This window comes from Mobula hypostoma, chromosome 1 (genome assembly GCF_963921235.1).
Source record: "Mobula hypostoma chromosome 1, sMobHyp1.1, whole genome shotgun sequence".
NCBI classification, from domain to species: Eukaryota; Metazoa; Chordata; class Chondrichthyes; order Myliobatiformes; family Myliobatidae; genus Mobula; species Mobula hypostoma.
The window spans coordinates 221,011,430-221,033,974 of record NC_086097.1 but is presented as its reverse complement, the minus strand read 5'-3'; the positions used below and the strand labels follow the sequence as shown (position 1 = coordinate 221,033,974).

General features: G+C 42.4%; 1 protein-coding gene across 1 annotated transcript; it reads right to left on the bottom strand.

Annotated features, from left to right (window-relative positions):
• Nucleotides 1-630: 630 nt before the first annotated feature.
• On the bottom strand, nt 631-19,230 carry xkr9 (XK, Kell blood group complex subunit-related family, member 9). The gene is made up of 3 exons (XM_063042011.1): nt 18,644-19,230; nt 9,664-9,851; nt 631-2,393 (listed from the first exon to the last, which is right to left on the bottom strand). The coding sequence occupies exons 1-3, from the start codon at nt 18,946-18,948 to the stop codon at nt 1,657-1,659; spliced, it is 1,230 nt and encodes a 409-aa protein (XP_062898081.1). The 5' UTR covers nt 18,949-19,230; the 3' UTR covers nt 631-1,656.
• Nucleotides 19,231-22,545: the final 3,315 nt, after the last annotated feature.

Here is a 22,545-nt window from a genome sequence, read left to right as displayed (position 1 = left end):
AACCTAAACATTCAATACGTCTTCAACTGGTGCACTACAACTCTAGTCCAAACTGTCATTGTCATAGAGCCAGAAAGCTACAGCACAGAAATAGGCCCTTCAACCCATCTAGACCATGCTGAACTATTTTAACTCCTGTCGACCCATAACCCTCAAAGTGCACAAAGTGTCTACAAAGTGCATTGAGTTTCTATTCCAACAGTGCCTCCCAGTGAATGACCTGAACAAGAATGACAAGGCCATCAGCAACCACTATTGATTCCCATTTTATCCATCTATTTCATTGTAACTAAATGTTTTTACACATATACATACACACATACACTTCACACACACACACACACACACACACACACGATATGAGTTATATCTTTCTAACTGCCTCTGGTTCTAACCTAGACTAAAAACTGCACTGAAGACAAAGCATGAACACACGACTATACTCTTCACACCTATCATGCCTCAATCATGTGACAAACTACCCATAATAAATGCACAACACAAAATAAAATACAGACAGAAAATAGATATGAGGCTCCTACTGATGATAATAATTAAAAGAATAGTGATTCTAATCCCAAAATATATTTGATTTCTATTCATATTTATTTAAACGACTGGTGAGAAATTGGTAAGTCAATTCAAAATTCCAACCACTAAATAGCTTTCTGACTGATTGGAGAGAGAACTCTGTGATGCATGGTATTATTTTATTCATTATTTGCTAAATTTACCTCTTCATTTGGCTACTTATTTTCCAGTTCATTTTTAAATCTCTACTTCAGACCAAACATATTTGCAATATTCAAGTTTTACTTTCTTGTTTATTAAAATAAATTATTATTTCAGTGGTGCTGATAATAACATTGTACAATAAAGTCAGAATACAGGCCGACCTTCACTTATCTGGCACCATTGGGATCTGAGCAGTGCTGGGTTAATGAAAATGCCGAATTACAGAAGGATCACATTAAGCGTAATCAGTGCTGGATTATCGAAGGAACCGAATTACAGTTAGTCGGATTAGTGAAGGTCGACCTGTACTTTAAAAAAAAAACAATAGGTTTTCTGTACAGATTCAAAGCAGCCACAGTGGAAAATTGCACCTTTACCTGTGTTTGTACTTTGCATGGCCACTAAAAATTATATTTACAGCTTATCAATTCTAAAGCATATTTGTGATCTCTATTCAAAATTAACAGCAGAAGGGTATTTATAATCTATTAAATGGATTGCCACCATCCTTTGAATTGCATTTATTTAGCACATTGCCATATTGCAAAGCATTTCATTTTCCAGTTACCTGTCACCATGCTTTGATTATTATGCAAAGAAATGCTACACAAGATCCCAAAATGAGATGAGCAACCGTCAGTTGTTTACCTTGGTTGAGCAAAGAGTTACTTTAGCCCTTGCTGTCCAGAAAGCTCCCTGTTATTTCGTAAACGATGCATATAACATATGCCTAAATTGACAGGTAGAGCTTCATTTTAAAAACTTGTTCATTTTCCATCTATGGATTATATACCTTATAAATTAGAAATACAATCCAATGGAAAAATGATGATGTGTAAAATGTTTTTTTTAAACACCAAATATAACAACTTCCATCTGTAGAGGAGAGTCAAGTTCATTCCAGTGTTGGTTTATTCAAAATTAAATGCTTAAACATTTTTTTATTCTATAATTTATATTTCCAGATTTAGTATCTGCTGAATTTATCATAATGCTACTTTCATTTTTATTCTTCAGTATAATTGTTGAATTTTTTTCAGTTGAGTATCCATCAATTTCATCACAAGATAGGGGTAATTGTACTGCATTGTCAGTATGATTAAAGTCTCTACCAGTTGGATGGCAACAACTGTAGTACAGTACAAGACAAATGATCCCTAGAATTAGTGAGAACACAATGGTAAAACCAACAGGGAGACTGTAGTTTTTAACATCTATAAAATCCTTCAGAAGCCAGCAGATGGCAAGTACTGCAACAGTTTCAACAAATCTAAATACATAATAGATCGGCATAATTATTCTCGTGTTCTTATCTTTTATGTTGAAAAAGGTGAAAACTAAGATGATGGCAACCACTGCCCGGTAAATGCCTTCCTGGATTTTGGATGAACAAAACTTGGTCTTCTGCACACAGACACAGATGATCATGATCAGCCATGAAACAAACAAGTAGACAATCATAATGTTGATATTAATCGTAGTCAGAAGGGTTATGAGCAAAATTCTTGCATTTAGTGTCAACAACTTATAGAAGAAGTACAGCAAATAAGGGAATCCACAAATTAGTGTTGAGTGGTCAGGTAAAGATTTCTTTAGTGCTGCATAGTAGTCCAAAGTAGCCCATGAAATGCTCATGCATGACAAAATCACAGACACATCTGCAAAAGAAAAGGAACACAGTGTCAAATATAATTCAGTATCTTTCAGAATTTCAATACTAATTATTAATAAACTGCAATCTTTCGCACTCTATAACTTCTGTCATTGTACATTCTGAGAAAATACAAAAATGTTTCATAGTGTGTTATCATCACTCACTATGCTTTCATCTAGCATTTAATATACTATTAAATTATTGTCAGGATGATGTTGAATTGCAGCAAGGTGAGTTAGGAATTGATGAGCAAAGTTGAGTAAGACCAATGCCACTATGGATTTAGTTAACAACTCAAGTGAAGAATCAGATTTAATGTCACAGTATGTATTGTAAAATTTGTTAACTTTCTACAGCAGTACATAATAGAGAAAAAGCTGAATTACAGTAAGTATATATTAGATAAATTAAATAAGTTGTGCAAAAAATAGGAAATAAGAAATTAGTGAGGTAGTGGTCATGGGTTCAATGTCCATTCAGAAATCAGATGGCAAAGGGAAATAAACTGTTCCTGAATCGTTGAGTGTGTGCCTTTAGGCTTCTTTACTTCCCTCCAGATGGCAATGAGAAGAGGACATGTGGGTGGTGGGGGTCCTTAATGATGGACCACCTGTCTGAGGCACTGCTCCTTGAAGATGTCCTGGATACTAAGGAGGCTAGTACCCACAGTGACACTGACCAATTTTACACCTCTCTGCAGCTTACTTCCATCCTAAGGCGCTGCACCACCCCCACCCCACAATACCAGATGGTGATACTGCCAGTTAGAATGGTCTCCATGGTACATCTGCAGAAATTTGGCGACATACCAAAATCTCCTCAAACACCCATTGAAATATGGCCACTATCTTGCCATTATGGCTGCATAGATATGATGGGTCCAGCTTAGGTCCTCAGAGATATTGACACCCAGGGACTTGAAATTGTTCACTCTCTCCTCTTCTGCTCCCTCTATGACGATTGGTGTGTTTCCTCATCCTACCCTTTCTTTAGTCCACCATCAGTTCTTTGGTCTTACTGACATTTAGTGCAAGTTTTCTGCTGTGACACCACTCAACTAGTTGGTATATCTCACTCCTGTACGCCCTCTCAACTCCATCTGATGTGCACCGCCTCATCATCACCTGAGATTCTGCCAACAAAGGTTGTATTGTAAACAAATTTATGGATGGCATTTGAGCTGTGTGTGTCATGGGTACAGAGGAAGTAGAGCAGTGTTCTAAGCACACATCCCTGAGATGTGCCAGTATTGATTGTAAGTGAGGTGGAGATGTTATATTCAATCTATACACATTTTGTTCTTCCAGTTAGGAAATCGAGGATCCAGTTACAGAGGTGGGTACAGAGGCCCAGGTTCTGGAGCTTTTCGATCAGGACTATAGGAATGATGGTGTTAAATGTTGAAATGTAGTCAATAAACAGCATTCTGACATAGGTATTTATATTGTCCAGATGATCCAAGGCTGCGTGGAGAGTCAGTGAGATCGTGTCGACCGTATTGCTATTTTGGCAATAGGCAAACTAAGACAGGAGTTGATTATAGACATAACCAACCTCTCAAAGCACCTTATCAGTATAGATGTGAGTGATACTGGACAATGGCCATTAAGGCAGCTCACACTGCTCTTCTTGCTTACTGATATAATTGCTGCCTTTTTGAAGCAGGTGGGAACTTCTGACTGTAGCAATGAGAGAGTGAAACTATCTTTGAAGCACCACCAGTTGGCTGGCACATGTTTTCAGAGCCTTAACATGTACTCCATTGGGACCTGTCACCTTGCAAGGGTTCACCCTCTTGAAAGACAGTCCGACGTCAGCCTCCGAGACAGAGATCGCAGGGTCACTGGGTGCTTCAGGGATCCCCATACTGTAATTTTATCCTCCCTTTGAAGGAACTGTTTCTTAGCTCTCGAAATAGCCCTCCACAAGTCATACCTGGTTTTCATGTACAGACAGCCTTTGTCCTTAGCAGTATAAGGCTCACATCAGCAAATGCAGAGTTTCACCTCCTTAGTCAGAGTTGCACCATCAGCAAAGGAACACGTGCTGATCCATGCATAAAATATATGACCATGAAATTCTCCAGTACATACCTGAAAGAGCATATTGAGTGGGTGGTGCGACACCAAAAGGCAAAGAAAGAAGAACAGCAAGTCACGGGTCCAGAATATCATGGAAGTGGTCAGGGGAAAGACGTTAAGGACACTGATGGTCAGGTCAGGTCAAAAATGCTGATCCACAATCAGATGAGGAAGAGGGTGGTGGTTTACAGAAACAATCAGCTGCTTTAAGATAAAGATTTAGCTATAATTCTCACATGCACCAAGTTTCAAAACAGACAGTTACAAGGATTAACCCTCAACCATAATGATCAGTTAGGCACAGAGAAAATCTGTATTCATTGACAAGTACCTTTATTGTCTCAATTAGCAAGCATATTCATTTGCAAACTAACAGCGTGCATATCCATGAGGTTTCCCTGGCCCTTCATGAACAGTCAAAAACCCAGGGGGGAAAATAAAGGTCGATGTTCAGACTGCTTCTTTTTACATGTCAATGATTCGAAGGATGGAATTGATGGATTTCTGGCCAAGTTTGCAGACAATGAGGACATGTGGATAGGCAGGTAACTTTGAGGAAGTAGAGAAAGTTTAGAGGAGCTATAAAAGTGCTTGGAAGTAGGTACAGAGGAGTTGTCAGGGGTAAGATTTTTTTTAAACGCAGAGGTGGTCAGTGCATGGAATGGGCTGCCAGCGACGGTGGTGGAGGCAGATACGATAGAGTCTTTTAAGAGTTTCCTGGATAAGTACATGGAGCTTAGGAAAATAGAGGATAACCCTAGGTAATTTCTAAAGTTAGTAAATGTTCGGCACAGCATCGTAGGCTGAAGGGCCTGTATTGTGCTGTAGGTCTTCTATGTTTCTATGACTTAGATTAGGAGAATGGGCAAAGAAGTGGCAGATGGAGTAGTGTCAGGAAGTGTATGGTCATGCAGTTTCATTGAAGGAATAAAAGCTTAGACTATTATCTACATATGGAGAAAATTCAAACATCCAAAATGCAAAGGGATTTAGGAGTCCTCGTGTAAGATTCGCTAAAGGTTAACTTGCAGGTTGAGTCCATGATGACGAAGGTAAATGCAATGCTAGCGTTCATTTTGAGATGACTAAAATATAAAATCAAGGTTATAATGCTTAATGAGGCACTGATGAGGCCTCAGTTGGGGTATTGTGAGCAGCTTTGGCCCCCTTATCTAAGAAAGGATGTGCTGACATCGGAATGGGTTGAAAGGAGGTTCTCGAGAAGAACTCCAGGAATGAAATGCTTACCATACTGTATGTGGAATATTTGATGGCTCTGGGCCTATACTCACTGGAATTTAGAACAACAAAGGGGGAATCTCACTGAAACCTATCAAATGTTAAAAGGCCTAGATAGAGGGGATATGGAGAGGAAGTTCCCTGTAGTGGGGGAGTCTAGGACCAGAGCACAGATCCTAAGAATAGAGGGACGTCCCTTTAGAAGGGAAATGAGGAGGAATTACTTTAGCCAGACAGTGGTGAATCTGTGGTGTGGAACTCATTGTCACAGGTGGCTATGGAGGCCAGGTCATTCAGTGTATTTATGGCAGAGGTTGATAGGTTCCTGACTAGTCACGGTATGAAAGATTTTGTGGAGAAGGCAGGAGAATGGGGTTGAAAGGAATAATAAATCAGCATGATGGAATGGCAGAGCAGATGTAATGGGCAAAATTGCCTAATTCTGCTCCTGTCTTATGGTGTTGCTCCTGCATTCTGAGAGTGGCCTTGTCATTGAAGAAGAGGAAGAACATGTCAGAACAGGATTGAAGACAGGAATTAGGGTGGGTAGCTACCGGCTGTTACCTCACCTGGAAGGACTGCCTGGGGCCCTGAATGATGGCAAGGGAAGAGGTGAATGGGCAGGTGTAGAATTTCTGTCATTTGCAGGGATATGTGGCAGGTGTGAGATTAGTGGGGAGGGATGACCGGACAGGCCAATCATGGAAGGAGCAATCACTGTGGAAAGTGGAGAATGGTGGGGATGAGGGAGATAAAGATTTTTTTGATCGTAGGATCCTGTTGAAGATGGCAGAAGTTGTGGAGACTCGCTGGGTGGTAGATGAAAACAAGAGGAACTCTATCACTGTTGAAGCCCTGGGAAGATGGGGTGAGTGCAGATGTAAAGGAACTGGAGGAGATGCGGTTGAGGGCAGCATCAATGGTGGAGGTAGGAAAATCCCGTTCTTTGAAGGAGGACATCTTGGATGTCCTGGAAAGGAAAGCCTCATCCTGGGAACAGATGCAGCTGAGACAAAGGAACTGAGAAAAGGGAATACCATTTTACAAGCGATATGGTGGGAAGAGATATAGTGAAGATATCCATGGGAATTGGAAGGTTTATAAAAGATGTCAGTAGACAGTTTGTGTCCAGAGATGGAGACAGAGAGACTGAGGGAGGGGAGGAACTTGCCAGAAATGGATTGAGTGAATTTAACGGCAGGGTGGAAGCTGAAGGCAGAATAGATTAAATTGACAAGCTCAGCATGGGTGCATGAAGCAGCACCAATGCAATCATTAGTGTAGTGCAGGAAGACCGAGAGCATTACCAGGGAAGGCTTGGAACAGGGATTGCTCTATACAGCCAACAAAAAGACAGGCACAGCTGGGGCACATGGTTACCCATTGAGGTTGGAGAAAGTGGGAAGAGTAGAAGGATAAATTGTTGAGGGTGAGGACCAGTACTATCAGGTGGAGGAGGATGGTGGAGGAGGGGAACTGGTTGGGTCTTGAGCTGAGAAAGAAGCGGAGAGTTTTAAGGCCTTCTGGATGGGCGATAGAAGTGTACATGGATATCCATGGCAAAAATGAGGCGGTCAGCGAGAGAGAATTGAAAGTTGTTGAGGGTGAAAGATGCTCTCAGTCACCCTATCAAGAGCAGAGCTCTTTCACCCTCTCAGTGAAAGTGAGAGTGCAGAGTAGCTAATTTACTGTATTTAATCATAAAGGGATTAAAAAATAAAAGGAAAAAGCAATGATGATAAACCATAAAACAGAGGAGCAGTATTAGGCCATTCAGCCCATCAAGTCTATTCTGCCATCATGGCTGATTTATTATCCCTCTCAACCCCATTCTTCTGCTTTCTCCCCATAACCTTTGATGCCCTTACTAATCAAAAAACACTCAACCTCCATTTTAAATATAACCAATGACTTGGCCTTCTCAACAGTCTGTGCTAATGAATTCCACAGAGTCACCACCCTCTGACTAAACATATTCTTCCTTATCTCTGTTCTAAAGAGACATCCTTGTATTATGAGGCTGTGCCCTCAGGTCTTAGACTCCCCCACTCTAGGAACATCCTTTCCATATCCACTCTACCTAGGCCTTTCAATATGCAATAGGTTACAATAAGATCCCCTATTATTCTTCAATGCTCCACGAGTACAGGCCAAGAGTCATCAAACACTCCTCATACATCAACCCTTTCATTCCCAGGATCATCCTTGTAAACTACCTCTGGACCCTCTCCAATGCCAGCACACCCATCGAGCCAGACTCTACCAAATAAATGATATCAGTTGCCATGAAAAAGGCCTGGAGAGGATACCACTAATCCGATAATCCCCATCCACATTGTAAACTGCAATCAATCTTTGTCTTGAAGTGAATGTTTTCTGGGAAAACCCTTTTTTGAAACTGAGTCTGCACTCCATATGTATTTATATCAAGAACATCTGTGACAGCTAAAAAAATTGTTGCAGAAAACTTGATTGAAACATTTAATATTACAACAAAATTACATCATTTCATTGGCCCCAGAACGTCAGTGTACTAGCCACCATGTTGTGCCTGTATCATAAATGGAATTCTCTATAGAACAATCAGCTATGAACTGACAACTGACAAATAATTATCATGGCATTTGCCTGGGCACACTCATTAAGAAAAAAATATTGAAAGTTTTGTTAACTAATTGATCCAACTGCATTTATTCCACAACAACCTGTACATTCTGTTGAGGCCACATTACAGAACCAATCCAAGTTTGTACATACAAATGATTAGAATTCCAAAGACGAGGTGACAATAACTGTTCTTGACATAAAGGCAGAATTTAAGAGGGTATGGTATTAAATAACCCAGGTAAATCGGTTAGAATTAAGAGGAAAGCTGTTCACAAGCCAAAGTTGAAAGGCTGTAGTTGAAGATCAATTATCTTAACCCAGTACATCACTGCAGGAGTTCCTCTGGGGAGTTTATTTGACCCAATCATCAATAACTTTCCTCACATGATAGGCTCAGGGATATGGATATTTACTAATGATTGCACAATGTACAATTCCATTTGCAACTCCCCAATAACTGCCTGCACACAGCAAGTTCTAGACATTCAGGCAGAAGCCGAGAAGTGACAGGTTAAATTTACCAGTACTAACGCCAGGCTACAACCATCTTCAACAAGAGAGTGGAACCACCTACCCTTGATGTTCGATGTAACTGGCATCACTGACAACCCACCTCAGAATGGCTTTGATCAGAAACTCATCTAGACTAGACATACAAGTGACATGCCACAAGAGCAGGCTAAAGGTTAGGTATCATCTAGCAAGTGTTTCACTTCCTCAGACAAAGCTTTTCCATCTTCCACAAGGCACGAGTCAGACATGTGATGAAAATGCTCTCCAATTGCTGGGATGGGTGCTGCTCCAACAATACTGAATACATTTGTTAAGCAGTTGAACATGAGCTTCTCAGGGGTAACTCAAGTTGGTATAAGTGCTGACTCTGCTACCTGTACCCATGTCCCATTAATAAAATACAAAAAGTTTGCTATTGCTCTACCTAAGTGATAAGGACAAGTCACATGCTGAGACTTGAATCTTCTCAAACATAAACTAAAACATTACTGCTTCAATTCCAGGAGCCAGGAATGGAGAGTCAGTTGCCACTCTAAGCTGCATTCATTTCTTACCAAGTGCCAGAAATAAAATACACCAATATAGAAGAACACAAAAGCTGTACTGAATTATTAAGGTATAAGGCAAATTGGAAAATTATTTAGATATTGGTAAATTTATAGCTGCCAACATGAAACTTTTGGTGTATCAAAGGAGAACCATGAGACAGGACTGTAGAATATAGCACAGGGACCAACTGTGCTTAGACCCAGGAAAATCCACTGTTTAATTCATAAACCAATTTTAAACAATGGTACGTAACAGCAATAACAGGTTTAATAAAAGTAAACTTACACTGAATATTTTCTCTATCATCCCATATCAGCAGAATAAAGACCTGAAGAACAAGTTGAGGTGCTGCTTCCAAAAATGCCTCAAACAATCGTAACATGCTTAAATCTGTAGCTGAGTATATGGCAAGCAAGGTGGTCTCCTCTTTTTTGAATGCTGCCTTGTATCCATATTTAAGTGCCTCTATAAACCTTTAAAAACAAGGAGAAAAGTATTTTTTAACAAAGTCCAAAAGCCAAAGTGTAGTTTATTGTCATAAGCACAGGTACATAAGTGCACAGGTGCAATGAAAAGCATTAAATTTTCATGCTGACAACTAATGTAATGTGCTTTACATTTAAAGGATTTGAAATAAAGAATTTAGAATCATGTCCAAAACAAAACTACCAGAGCTTCTGGATGTTATTAAAGAAAAACAGATTCTGTAATTATTCAGAATATATTATTAAATATAGGATTTGATAGATTAAGAAGGGCTGTGTAGGGCAACAGATTTTTATAATGTAAATATTGCAGGGAATCAGAATAAACAAATGAAACAGAACACATGTATGCTCCACAATCTTGCCATTAAGAACACATTAGAAAGAATGGTTCTGCTAGGTTGTTTTGGACAGGGGCGGTAGTGGGGAGAAGCTCCCACTGCCTATTAAATGCTCCCAATGGTCTGCATCTCAAATGGCCTCTAACAATCAAGCCCAGCTCCCGGCCTTCACGTGTGGCTTAGCTGCTAAGCCTGGCAGAACCATTTCTGCTGGCAGGGGAAGGGGCAAAGGTGAGTTACTGGCACCTTAAAACCAATCATTTAGGGCTCATCGGCCATGGTTGACACCTCACCTACGAGAAGGAAAACTCTGATCTCAAACCTCTGCTGCCTTGTGGCTATACCCATTCTTGGGGAAGGCTCTGAGAGTAAACCCAGAGGAAAAATCTGGAGCTGAAGTCTCTTAGTCAGTGCTAGCTCGAGTTCAATGCTGACTGGCAACTTCTGTGGGGCCGCTGGTGCCGAACCGTATCGGTCTCTGCTGTATCAGCTGTGCGGAGAGGGGGAGCCTGCTGCATGGGCAGCAGATCGTTCTCCATATTGTACTGCCCTGGCTTGCGTATCACCTGGGCAGCTGGGATGCAACATCCATGGCTGAGCCCAGCAGAGGGCCTCAAGGACTCAAAATAAAAAGCTTAATTTGATTTTAATTACTACTTAACTGTCACATTCAGTCATCTGGTCTCAACATATCAAATACATTCCCGTTGTTCTGTCCAGACATCCACCACCTCACAGCTAACAAAACTAATTTTGTTTTTCTTTCTTCTTTCCTGGTCCTGATGATGGGTCCTGTAATGTTACCCATTTCCCTTTCCACAAAAGTTGCCTGAGCTGATGAAGAGTTCCAGCCGGCCTGGGTGCGAGGGTGGATCGCTCCAAGTGCCGAGCCAATCTGGAGAGCTCAAGAACAGATTCTTTGGCAACAAAACCTAGGCCCAAAGCAATCCACCGTGATGAGGCTCAGGTCCTAGTGTGAGGTGTGATCTGTGTTCAGACAATTTAAACACCAGCCCAGATAGACTGGGGACTCCCCTCTCCACGATGCTCCGGCTGTGAAACTGCCCCTGGCTGCTGTGCTTCACGTCTGCGAACTTTGCAGTGATTTGCCCGGCTAATCTGATGAACTGAATCAACTTTGGCCTTACTCGGGGCTGCACTGGGGATTGGCATCTCAGGACTCAATTTGGTTCGGAATACTGTTGTTGTTGCTCAGTTCTATTGTTTGCATGATTTTTTGTCTCTCTTTCTATGTGCACATTGGGGGTTGGTCTTGTTTCAAAAACTGCTTTTTTTCAGGTTCCTTGCTTTGCAACTGCCTGTAAGCAAACAAATCAAGCTTGTGTAATTTATACATTCTTTGAGTACTTCGAATATTTCAGACACTGTATCTAGAATCTATATTTTATCTTCATTAGGAGCATACATGTCAGTATAACAACAATTCACCAACCAAGACCCTCTGATAATGGGTTATTGATAGGAAGGGAGATTGAGTGTACCAGAACCATATTCACTGGAAGTTAAACTAATGGTGATGTCAGGGAAACTTAGTTCTCTATTTCTGTTGCTATCTTTCCAATTCCCTGACAAAGTTCTGCTCATCCTTGATGTCAGATAACCAATATGACAAATTACAGACAGGGAAGAAAAGGAGGTAAAGACAGACATGAGTCTAGTGAAGGTGAAAGTTGAATTTATCATTGCATTTTTTGATAATTTAGTGAATGGCAAAACGGCATCAAATTAAACACTTCAAACATTTTCAATGTACATTATGGTAGCTGGCATAAAAACAGTTGCAGGGTGTTAATTGGAGCTTAACTCAGTCAAGTTAATATTGTCTCAAATTCATTCACCAGATCAGATGCTTATCCTGGCAATCATTGACAGGATCCTCTTGTAGGCAAACCTAGCAGCAGCATCTCCACCAGAACTGATTCTCACTTCCTACACAACACCAGCTACTCATTCAATCCAACAGCAATATCACAATGCTAATAGCCCCAGTATCTAATGACAAACATGATGTCATCACCCTGATGATCATGACTTGCCCATGACCTTGATCTAACCTTGAGGTTGTTACAAGGATCTACCCCTTAGTAACAATGATCAGAGAGGCATAGAGAGAATCTGTAATTTTTGCCAAGTACCTTTACTATCTCAACAGAAGTGTATTGCACAACAGAACACCTCTATGCACACCTACTTCATTTTCCTGAGCCTCCATGAAGAGTCAAAGAATAGAAAAAGGAAATGACAGTAAAAGGAGTCTATGCTGGCCATTCATTCCTCATGGTCCTGCTCTGATCTCCATGTGATGGTTGGTCTCTGGAGAGTTGTCTCCACTTTGCATTCGAAGCCTTTGCTTTTATACACTTTTCTTACTAGTTCAAGAGTCACATTTCAGTCTTGTTGGCCGTGGGTCATCTGAGTGACCTATATCACCTTCTTATTGGCTTTGGTCCAAGCCAGCATCCATTTATTGCCCACTTCCACAAGAGACACCTGGTAATTTATGGCTTCTTGTTCTAAATCAGTTACCAAACCAGTAACCAGCTCAAATCACTCAGACCTCATCATTCAAAAAACTGCATGTTATATCATAGCAAAGAACACATCACAAATAACTTTCTATTTGGAAATGATCTCTAGTCCTGCATATTTCCTGGAGCATCATTGTCTCTGCTTTAAAACACTGATTCAACCAAGCAAAGCCATTTCACAAAACGGAGGATGCAGACCAGCTTCACAAAATGGCAGCTTCCATTCCTGCAACTTCATGGCAAGAACAAAGACAATTCGTTTGTCTACTTCCACTGTCCTTGATTCATTTGAATTCACTGATTTGTATGTAAACTGTAGCTCTTTCTGGCCAAAGTGAAAGAAAGACTTTTGTCTATAATTATTATCCAGAGCAGATTTTTCTTTATTTATTTAGAAATACAACACAGTAACAGGCCCTTCAGCGCCAACAAGCCCGTGCTGACCAATTACACCCATGTGACTAATTAAACTAACCTGTACACCTTTGAAATATGGGAGGAAACCTACCCACACAGTCATAGGGAGAATGTGGTGAGACATTCAGTGGTAGGAATTGAACCTGTGTTGATGGCGCTGTGATAGTATTACCATTTTTGCATGTGATCCTTTGAGCTTCATGTACAATTGAATCAGAATCAGGATTATTATCACTGACATGTGTCATGAAATTTGTTTTGTAGTAGCAGCACAGTGCAAGACATAAGTTGCAATAAAAAATTAAGTAAGCCATGTGGAAAGATGAATAATGACCTATATCTGCCGGGTCCATGTACAAAACATGTTGGTCCATCAACACTGAGTGATTCAGCACAACTTTCCTAACTCTCAACAATTTCCAATCGTCAGTAACTCTGGTGAGCAGGTACTAACTGGGGACACTAAATCAACACTAAATCAATTTAAAAAGAGGAATTTTCAACGGTTCTTGCTTCAGTCGAAGCAAGCAGCTGAGAAGAAGGGAGTGAAGAAATCTGGTAGAAAAAGTCTTTTTTTTTAAACACTGCTTGGGGAGAAGGGTCTGCACTGCGCAGATGTGCGCCGTAGCGTGCCAAGGTTTAAAAAGAGGAATTTTCAACAGTTCTTGTTTCAGTTGACGCAAGCAGCTGAGAAGAAGGGAGTGAAGAAATCGGTTAGAAAAAGTCTTTTTTTTAAAACACTGCTCGGGCAGAAGGGTCTGCACTGCGCAGGCGCATAACATAGCGCGCCAACATTTAAAAAGAAACCACCATATACAGCGGGCAGTGGAGTGAGAAGGAGCAGAGTGGGATGGCTTTGGCTCAACAGGCTTCGGCGAGAACAGGCAGAGGCCAGGGTAGGTTCCGGTAAGTTTTTTTTTGTCCAGTTGGCTTAGAATAGAGAGAATGCCAGGCAGGATGTTGGAATGGTCTTCTTGCAGGATGTGGGATGTCAGGGAGCCCTCCGATGTCCCTGACAATGACACCTGCAAGAAGTGCATCCAGCTGCCTCTCCTAACAAACCGCATTAGGGAACTGGAGCAGGAGCTGGATGACCTGCGGATCATTTGGGAGAATGAGGAGATTATAGGTAGTAGCTACAGGGAGATAGTTACGCCAAAGGAGCAGAGCACAGGAAATTGGGTCACTTTCAGGCGAGGGAAGAGGAAAGAGCAGGCAGAGCAGGGTTCCCCTGTGGCCATTCCCCTCAACAACAAGTATACCGCACTGGATTCTGTTGCAGGGTGGGGGATGACTTACCTGGGACAAGCTGCGGCAGCCAGATCTCTGGCACTGAGTCTGATTCTGCAGTGCAGAAGGGAGGGTGGAAAAAGAGGAGAACAGTAGTGATAGGGGACTCGATAGTTAGAGGTACAGATAGGAGGTTCTGTGGTCGTGACAGAGAATCCAGGATGGTTTGTTACCTCCCGGGTTCCAGGGTCAAGGATGTCTCTGATCGCTTGCATGACATTCTGAAGTGGGAGGGTGATCAGCCAGATGTCGTGGTGCACATCGGTACCAATGACATAGCAAGGAAGAGTGAGGAAGTCCTGGAGAGTGAGTATAGAGAGCTTGGTAGGAAGTTGAAAAGCTTGACCTTGAGGGTGGTAACCTCAGGATTGCTACCTGTGCTACGTGCCAGTGAGGGTAGGAATAGGATGCTCTGGAGGATGAATAAGTGGCTGAGGAACTGGTGTAGGGAGCAGGGTTTCAGATTTCAGGATCATTGGGATCTCTTCCGGGGCAGGTGAGACCTGTACAAGAGAGATGTGTTACACTTGAACTACAAGGGGACCAATATCCTTTCAGGGAGGTTTGTTAGTGCTGTTGGGGGGGCTTTAAACTAGATCTGCAGGGGAATGGGAACCAGAGTGCCAGAGCTGACAGTGGGGCTGGGGTGAAAATAAATGATGTTAAAAGTTCAAACAAATCTGCTAATAGAAAGGTTGTGAGTGGTGGTAAAAATCTTCTGAGATGTATATATTTCAGTGCTAGGAGTATTGCGGGGAAGGCAGACGAGTTGAGGGCGTGGATTGGCACGTGGAATTATGACGTTATAGCAATTAGTGAAACTTGGCTACAGGAGGGGCAGGATTGGCAGCTTAATATTCCAGGGTTCTGATGTTTCAGATGTGATCGAGGCAGAGGAATGAAAGGTGGGGGTTAGCATTGCTTGTTAGGGAAAATATTACAGCAGTGCTCAGGCCGGACAGATTAGAGGGCTTGTCTACTGAGTCCTTATGGGTGGAGCTGAGAAACAGGAAAGGTATGGCCACATTAGTGGGCTTGTATTATAGACCACCCAATAGTCAGCGAGAATTGGAGGAGCAAATCTGCAGAGAGATAGCAGGCAACTGCAGGAAACATAAAGTTGTGGTGGTAGGGGATTTTAATTTTCCACATATTGATTGGGACTCCCATACTGTTAGGGGTCTAGATGGGTTAGAGTTTGTAAAATGTGTTCAGGAAAGTTTTCTAAATCAATATATAGAGGTACCAACTAGAGGGGATGCAATATTAGATCTCCTATTTGGAAACGAGTTAGGACAAGTGACAGAAGTGTGTGTAGGGGAACACTTTGGTTCCAGTGATCATAACACCATTAGTTTCAACTTGATCATGGATAAAGATAGATCTGGCCCTAGGGCTGAGGTTCTAAACTGGAAGAAGGCCAAGTTTGAAGAAATGAGAAAGGATCTATAAAGCGTGGATTGGGACAGGTTGTTCTCTGGCAAGGATGTGATCGGTAAGTGGGAAGCCTTCAAAGGAGAAATTTTGAGAGTACAGAGCTTGTATGCTCCTGTCAGGATTAAAGGCAAAGTGAATATGAATAAGGAACCTTGGTTCTCAAGGGATATTGCAACTCTGATAAAGAAGAAGAGAGAGTTGTATGACATGTATAGGAAACAGGAAGTAAATAAGGTGCTTGAGGAGTATAAAAAGTGCAAGAAAATACTTAAGGAGGAAATCAGGAGGGCTAAAAGAAGACATGAGGTTGCCTTGGCAGTCAAAGTGAAGGATAATCCAAAGAGCTTTTACAGGTATATTAAGAGTAAAAGGATTGTAAGGAATAAAATTGGTCCTCTTGAAGATCAGGGTGGTCGGCTATGTGCAGAACCAAAAGAAATGGGGGAGATCTTAAATAGGTTTTTTGCCTCTGTATTTACTAAGGAATCTGGCATGAAGTCTATGGAATTAAGGGAAACAAGTAGTGAGATCATGGAAACTATACAGATTGAAAAGGAGAAGGTCCTTGCTATCTTGAGGCAAAGTAAAGTGGATAAATCCCCAGGACCTGACAGGGTAGTCCCTCGGTCCTTGAAGGAGACTAGTGTTGAAATTGCAGGAGCCCTGGCAGATATATTTTAAATGTTGGTGTCTACGGGTGAGATGCCGGAGGATTGGAGAATGGTTCATGTTGTTCCGTTGTTTAAAAAAGGATTGAAAAGTAATCCGGGAAATTATAAGCCGGTAAATTTGACGTCAGTAGTGGGTAAGTTATTGGAGGGAGTACTAAGAGACAGAATCTACAAGCATTTGGATAGACAGGGACTTATTAGGGAGAGTCAACATGGCTTTGTGCGTGGTAGGACATGTTTGACCAATCTATTGGAGTTTTTCGAGGAGGTTACCAGGAAAGTGGATGAAGGGAAGGCAGTGGATGTTGTCTACATGGACATCAGTAAGGCCTTTGACAAGGTCCCACATGAGAGGTTAGTTAGGAAAATTCAGTCGCTAGGTATACATGGAAAGGTGCTAAACTGGATTAGACATTGGTTCAATGGAAGAAGCCGAACAGTGGTAGTAGAGGATTGCTTCTCAGAGTGGAGGCCTGTGACTAGCAGTGTGCCACAGGGATCAGTGCTGGGTCCATTGTTGTTTGTCATCTAGATCAATGTGCTGGATGATAATGTGGTAAATTGGATCAGCAAATTTGCTGATGATACAAAGACTGGAGGTGTAGTGGAGAGTAAGGAAGGTTTTCAAAGCTTGCAGAGAGATTTGGACCAGCTGGAAAAATGGGCTGGAAAATGGCAGATGGAGTTTAATACAGAAAAGTGTGAGGTATTGCACTTTGGAAGGACAAACCAAGGTAGAACATACAGGGTAAATGGTAAGGCACTGAGGAGTGCAGTAGGACAGAGGGATCTGGGAATACAGATACAAAATTCCCTAAAAGTGGCGTCACAGGTAGATAGGGTCGTAAAGAGAGCTTTTGGTACATTAGCCTTTATTAATCAAAGTATTGAACATAAGAGCTGGAATGTTATGATGAGGTTGTAGAAAGCATTGGTGAGGCCAAATCTGGAGTATTGTGTTCAGTTTTGGTCACCAAATCACAGGAAGGATATTAATAAGGTTGAAAGAGTGCAGAGAGGGTTTACAAGGATGTTGCCGGGACTTGAGAAACTCAGTTACAGAGAAAGGTTGAATAGGTTAGGACTTAATTCCCTGGAGCATAGAAGAATGAGGGGAGATTTGATAGAGGTATATAAAATTATGATGAGTATAGATAGAGTGAATGCAAGCAGGCTTTTTCCACTGAGGCAAGGGGAGAAAAAAAAGAGGACATGGGTTAAGGGTGAAGAGAGAAATGTTTAAAGGGAACATTGGGGGGGGGGACTTCTTCCACAGAGAGTGGTGGGAGTATGGAATGAACTGCCAGACAAGGTGGTAAATGCGGGTTCTTTTGTAACATTTAAGAATAAATTGGACAGATACATGGATGGGAGGTGTATGGAGGGATATGGTCCGTGTGCAGGTCAGTGGGACTAGGCAGAAAATGGTTCGGCGCAGCTAAGAAGGGCCAAAAGGCCCGTTTCTGTGCTGTAGTTTTTTCTATGGTTTCTAACACGCTTTACAGATTTTGCAAATAGCATTGGGGCCAGGCACTTGGAAACCACAGCTAACAGACTAAATGGGTCCAAGGAAAAGATCCCTAACACTGCTATGGTGATAACGTCTACACGACCTTAGCCAGTGGTATCGTCAAACAGATTTCCACCTGGGTAACAATGAGGTGTGGGAGGTGTTTCTGCAACTTGTGATCATTGTCAACCATACTGACCTACCAACAGCCAATATCATTTTCATGATGTGCTGTGTGAATCTCCCGAAATGGACCTTTTCTACGTCCTTTCAAAGTGTAAACAATCTGGTTTCGAGCTGGGTGAGCGATTTTTGCTCCGGGAAAAAAGTGAGCCTTGATGGGCTAGGAAATTAGTAAATTGCCAATGAACCCCGCCCAATTTCACAAGCTTTTCATAGTTGAGATAAAGTATGCCTCCTTTCCAATTCCTAGTAATTCTAAATTTGCCACGTCTGCCCAGTTAGCTAAACTTCCCGATCATTCGCACCAGCTAGACGAATATTATTAGAAATGGATTAAGCGAACTGGACAAACGGGAGACTAATTTGGCTGAGCGGTACTTACCGTAGCAGCACGCCCATCTGGAAAACATGCAGTACACCGAACCACGAACAGCAGCCTCGGGCGTGCGGACCGTGACATCCATCTGAACTGTTCTCATCATCTTTGTACCACGACCAGCTGAAACTCTGCAGGATTATAGCAGAGACCAGCATCACAGACACCACCAGAATACACCACACAATGTGTCCGTCTTTAAGGTACATTGCAGCAACCCAGAGATCGGTCCCAATGTCGGTCAGGTACAGCAGAAATCCAAGTAGAGTCAGCACAAAACTGCACTTACCAAAATTTCGCTCGACTGCCATAATCCACCATTAATCCTCCCTGCTTTCAATCTATATCCTTTCCCGGCGAAGAGTTCCTTTCTGTTTTCTATGACCCGGTTCTCAGAAATGACGCTTTAATTGATTCATCGTTAAGATTAGTTTACATTAGGGTTGGGACGAGCGTGAGCGTCAAATGACACAGGTTTACTGTATTTCCAGTGTTTGGGGTAAAGTCCGTATGTAAACTGACGAGGAAGAGGCGGAGGATTTCAGCGTGTTGTTTCCGTGCGTTCACATCCGAATGTGGTAAACGTTGCTCATTCATCTGTTTAGAAATCTTCTGACATGCTTATAGAGAAGTTTTGCAACTTCCTTTTTTCTTAATTACTAATGTGAAAGCACCGATAGCCAGTTCCCAAAAGCAAAAGTTGCCACAAACAGCTTCCTACCTCAATAAAAGCCCTTCCAGCGACTCGAACACAAGGCATTAATTTCAATTTCGGTGGAGGCGGTCTGCTTTCTCGACTTGGAATTCAAGTGTTAAATGATAGTGAAAAAGCTGGCATACAGCACGGAAGCGAACCACTGACACCAACTCTGTATTAATTCCATTCTTTCCTCCACATCCATCACCCCGCCCAGATTCCGCCAATTACTTTCACATCAGAAGCAGTTTCGAATTGCCAATTAATCTACACATCTGCATGACTCTGAAACGCGCGTAGCCACGGGAAAAGTGCAAGTTTTAGCACTGGACGTCAAGACTGAACCTGGATGCAAGGGGCGCTAAACTTTGCGCCGTCAATTACACCAGTTTAGGGTGCTTACAGTCTAGCCTCGCACTCCCTCTTCCCCAAAGGGCCCTGACGTTTAAGTAGGGCGTATCAATAATTTCTTGCACAGGTATGAACAGCGTAGGAACCCTCCCAGATAGATTCTCCAAAGATAATGCAAGCGTTACCCTGGCCTTTAACATTATCATAGAAAAGGATAGAATCAGAGAGGACAGGAATTTTTTTAATTTGGGAAAGGCAAATTATGAGGCTATTAGGCAAAAACTTGAGGGTGTGAATTGCAGACATCCCACCCTGCAAAAACTCATTTGAGGGAGATAGCACCCCCGCCCCCCGTCGACTTCCAAGGGTGTATGTAATACTTTGTTTAGCGATTTTGCCTAATCTGTAAACCAAGTTGGGTATATGCAGCAAATGTGACATTAAAATATGTATTTATATATTATCATGTTCATTCGATTACAACCTTAAGCAAGTCTACAGGTAGCTCATCAAGGATCCCCAAACTTTTTTACACCGCGGACCGGCCGGGGGCGGGGGGGCGCGAGGGGAGGTGGTGGTGTTAAACGCGACCGGACTATAGATGATAAGTCAACTGTAAGTCACTTGTAAGTGGCAAATATACTCAATTTCGTTTCTAAAGGGGTTTATCTAACGAATTTAATATTAAACACACAGCGCATATTTTCCTCGCATGAATGTAGTAAATTATAACAGTGTTCCCAAACCTCTGGGACGCACCCAGTACACCTTTAAGAAAAAAGCTGAAATAAACAAGCTAATTGATTAGGTGCCGCCCGGCACGTAAATGTCGGCCCAGATCAGAGACGACACAATCGGCAATCGCCTCTGATCTGGGCCGACATTTACGTGCCGGGCGGCACCTAATCAATTAGCTTGTTTATTTCTGTCCGCCAGAGAAAGCAGGATCTCCCAGTGGCCACATATTTTAATTCCACGTCCCATTCCCATTCTGACATGTCTATCCACACCCTCCTCTACTGTAAAGATGGAGCCACACTCAGGTTGGAGGAACAACACCTTATATTCCATCTGGATAGCCTGCAACCTGATGGCATGAACATCGACTTCTCTAACTTCCGCTAATGCCCCACCTCCCCCTCGTACCCCATCTGTTACTTATTTTTATACACACATTCTTTCTCTCACTCTCCTTTTTCTCCCTCTGTCCCTCTGAATATACCGCTTGCCCATCCTCTGGGTCCCCCCCCCTTGTCTTTCTTCCCGGACCTCCTGTCCCATGATACTCTTGTATCCCTTTTGCCAATCACCTGTCCAGCTCTTGGCTCCATCCCTCCCCCTCCTGTCTTCTCCTATCATTTTGGATCTCCCCTTCCCCCTCCAACTTTCAAATCCCTTACTCACTCTTCCTTCAGTTAGTCCTGACGAAGGGTCTCGGCCTGAAATGTCGACTGCACCTCTTCCTAGAGATGCTGCCTGGCCTGCTGCGTTCACCAGCAACTTTGATGTGTGTTGCTTGAATTTCCAGCATCTGCAGAATTCCTGTTGTTTGAGCTTGTTTATTTCAGCTTTTTTCTTAAAGATGTGCTGGGTGCGTTCCGGCCACCGCTGTATTCTTCACAGCCCGGAGGTTTGCGAAAACTATTATTAGTCACTTATAAGTAAATAGCATCATAACATTTTAAGTAACATTTGGATATTAAACACACAGCGCATATTTTTCGCGTATGAACATATAAAATCATTGCAACACACCAATATCGCTGAATCAGTGGGAGCCCCGGGCTTGTTTCCCAGTAACAAGACAGTCCTATCGAGGGGTGATGGGAGACAGCGATACTCGAAGGGGGTTCCTTATGTCCAGTCTATTCCGCAATTTAGTTTTTGTTGCATTCATTGCAGAAAACTCCGCTTCGCAGAGATATGTTGGAAATGGAAGCAACGTTTTCAGTGCTTTCGTGGCTATCTCAGGATATTCAGCCTTAACTTTGATCCAGAATGCCGGCAGAGATGTTATGTCAAACATACTTTTCAACCCACTGTCATTTGCTAGCTCGAGAAGTTGATCTTTTTCCTGCACTGACATGGGTGATTCACCGGGAACATTCACAAATTGGTCACAGATCCATTCCTTTGCACGCCTTGGGTCACTGATAACCTCGCATGCGTTAAAATTCAACAGTGTATGACAGTGAATGAGGAAGGGTGCAGCTAACCCATATCGTTTCATATTGCCAAATCATATTATTTCCTCACAGCCCGGTGGTTTGGGGCCACATTTAGCACGAAGAGAGACCAATCAGGATGCTTGCTCTTCCTCTCCCTCTCTTTCTCAAAAAAATCTATTTCCGGGATATTGTATATAATTTCCGGGTGACAGGGAGTCACTATCGATATGCAGGAGACTCCCAGAACTTATGGGAGGGGTGGGATGTCTGGAATTGGGATAATGTTTTTGCAGGGAAATGTACTATGGACATGTGGTCGTTGTTTAGGGATCACTCGCTGGATGTTAGGCATAAATTTGTCCCCGTGAGGAAGATGAAGAATGGTAGGGTGAAGGAACCATGGGTGGCAAGTGAGGTGGAAAATCTCGTCAGGTGGAAGAAGGCAGCACACATGAGGTTTAGGGAGCAAGGATCAGAGGGGTCTATTGAGGAATATAGGGTAGTAAGAAAGGAGCTTAAGAAGGGGCTGAGGAGAGCAAGAAGGGAGCATGAGAAGGCCTTGGCGAGTAGGATAAAGAAAAATCCCAAGGCATTCTTCAATTAAGTGAAAAACAAAAGGATGACAGGAGTGAAGGTAGGACCGATTAGAGATAAAGGTGGGAAGACGTGCCTGGAGGCTGTGAAAGTGAGCG

What these genes read in the sequence shown, in the direction of transcription:
- xkr9 (XM_063042011.1), bottom strand. Translation starts at nt 18,948, where the DNA reads ATGGCAGTCGAGCGAAATTTTGGTAAGTGCAGTTTTGTGCTGACTCTA. An exon ending in CAGATGGGCGTGCTGCTACG is followed by an intron (nt 9,852 to 18,643) that starts GTAAGTACCGCT and finishes TTGTTTTTAAAG; the next exon opens with GTTTATAGAGGCACTTAAAT. An exon ending in TGATAGAGAAAATATTCAGT is followed by an intron (nt 2,394 to 9,663) that starts GTAAGTTTACTT and finishes TTTCTTTTGCAG; the next exon opens with ATGTGTCTGTGATTTTGTCA.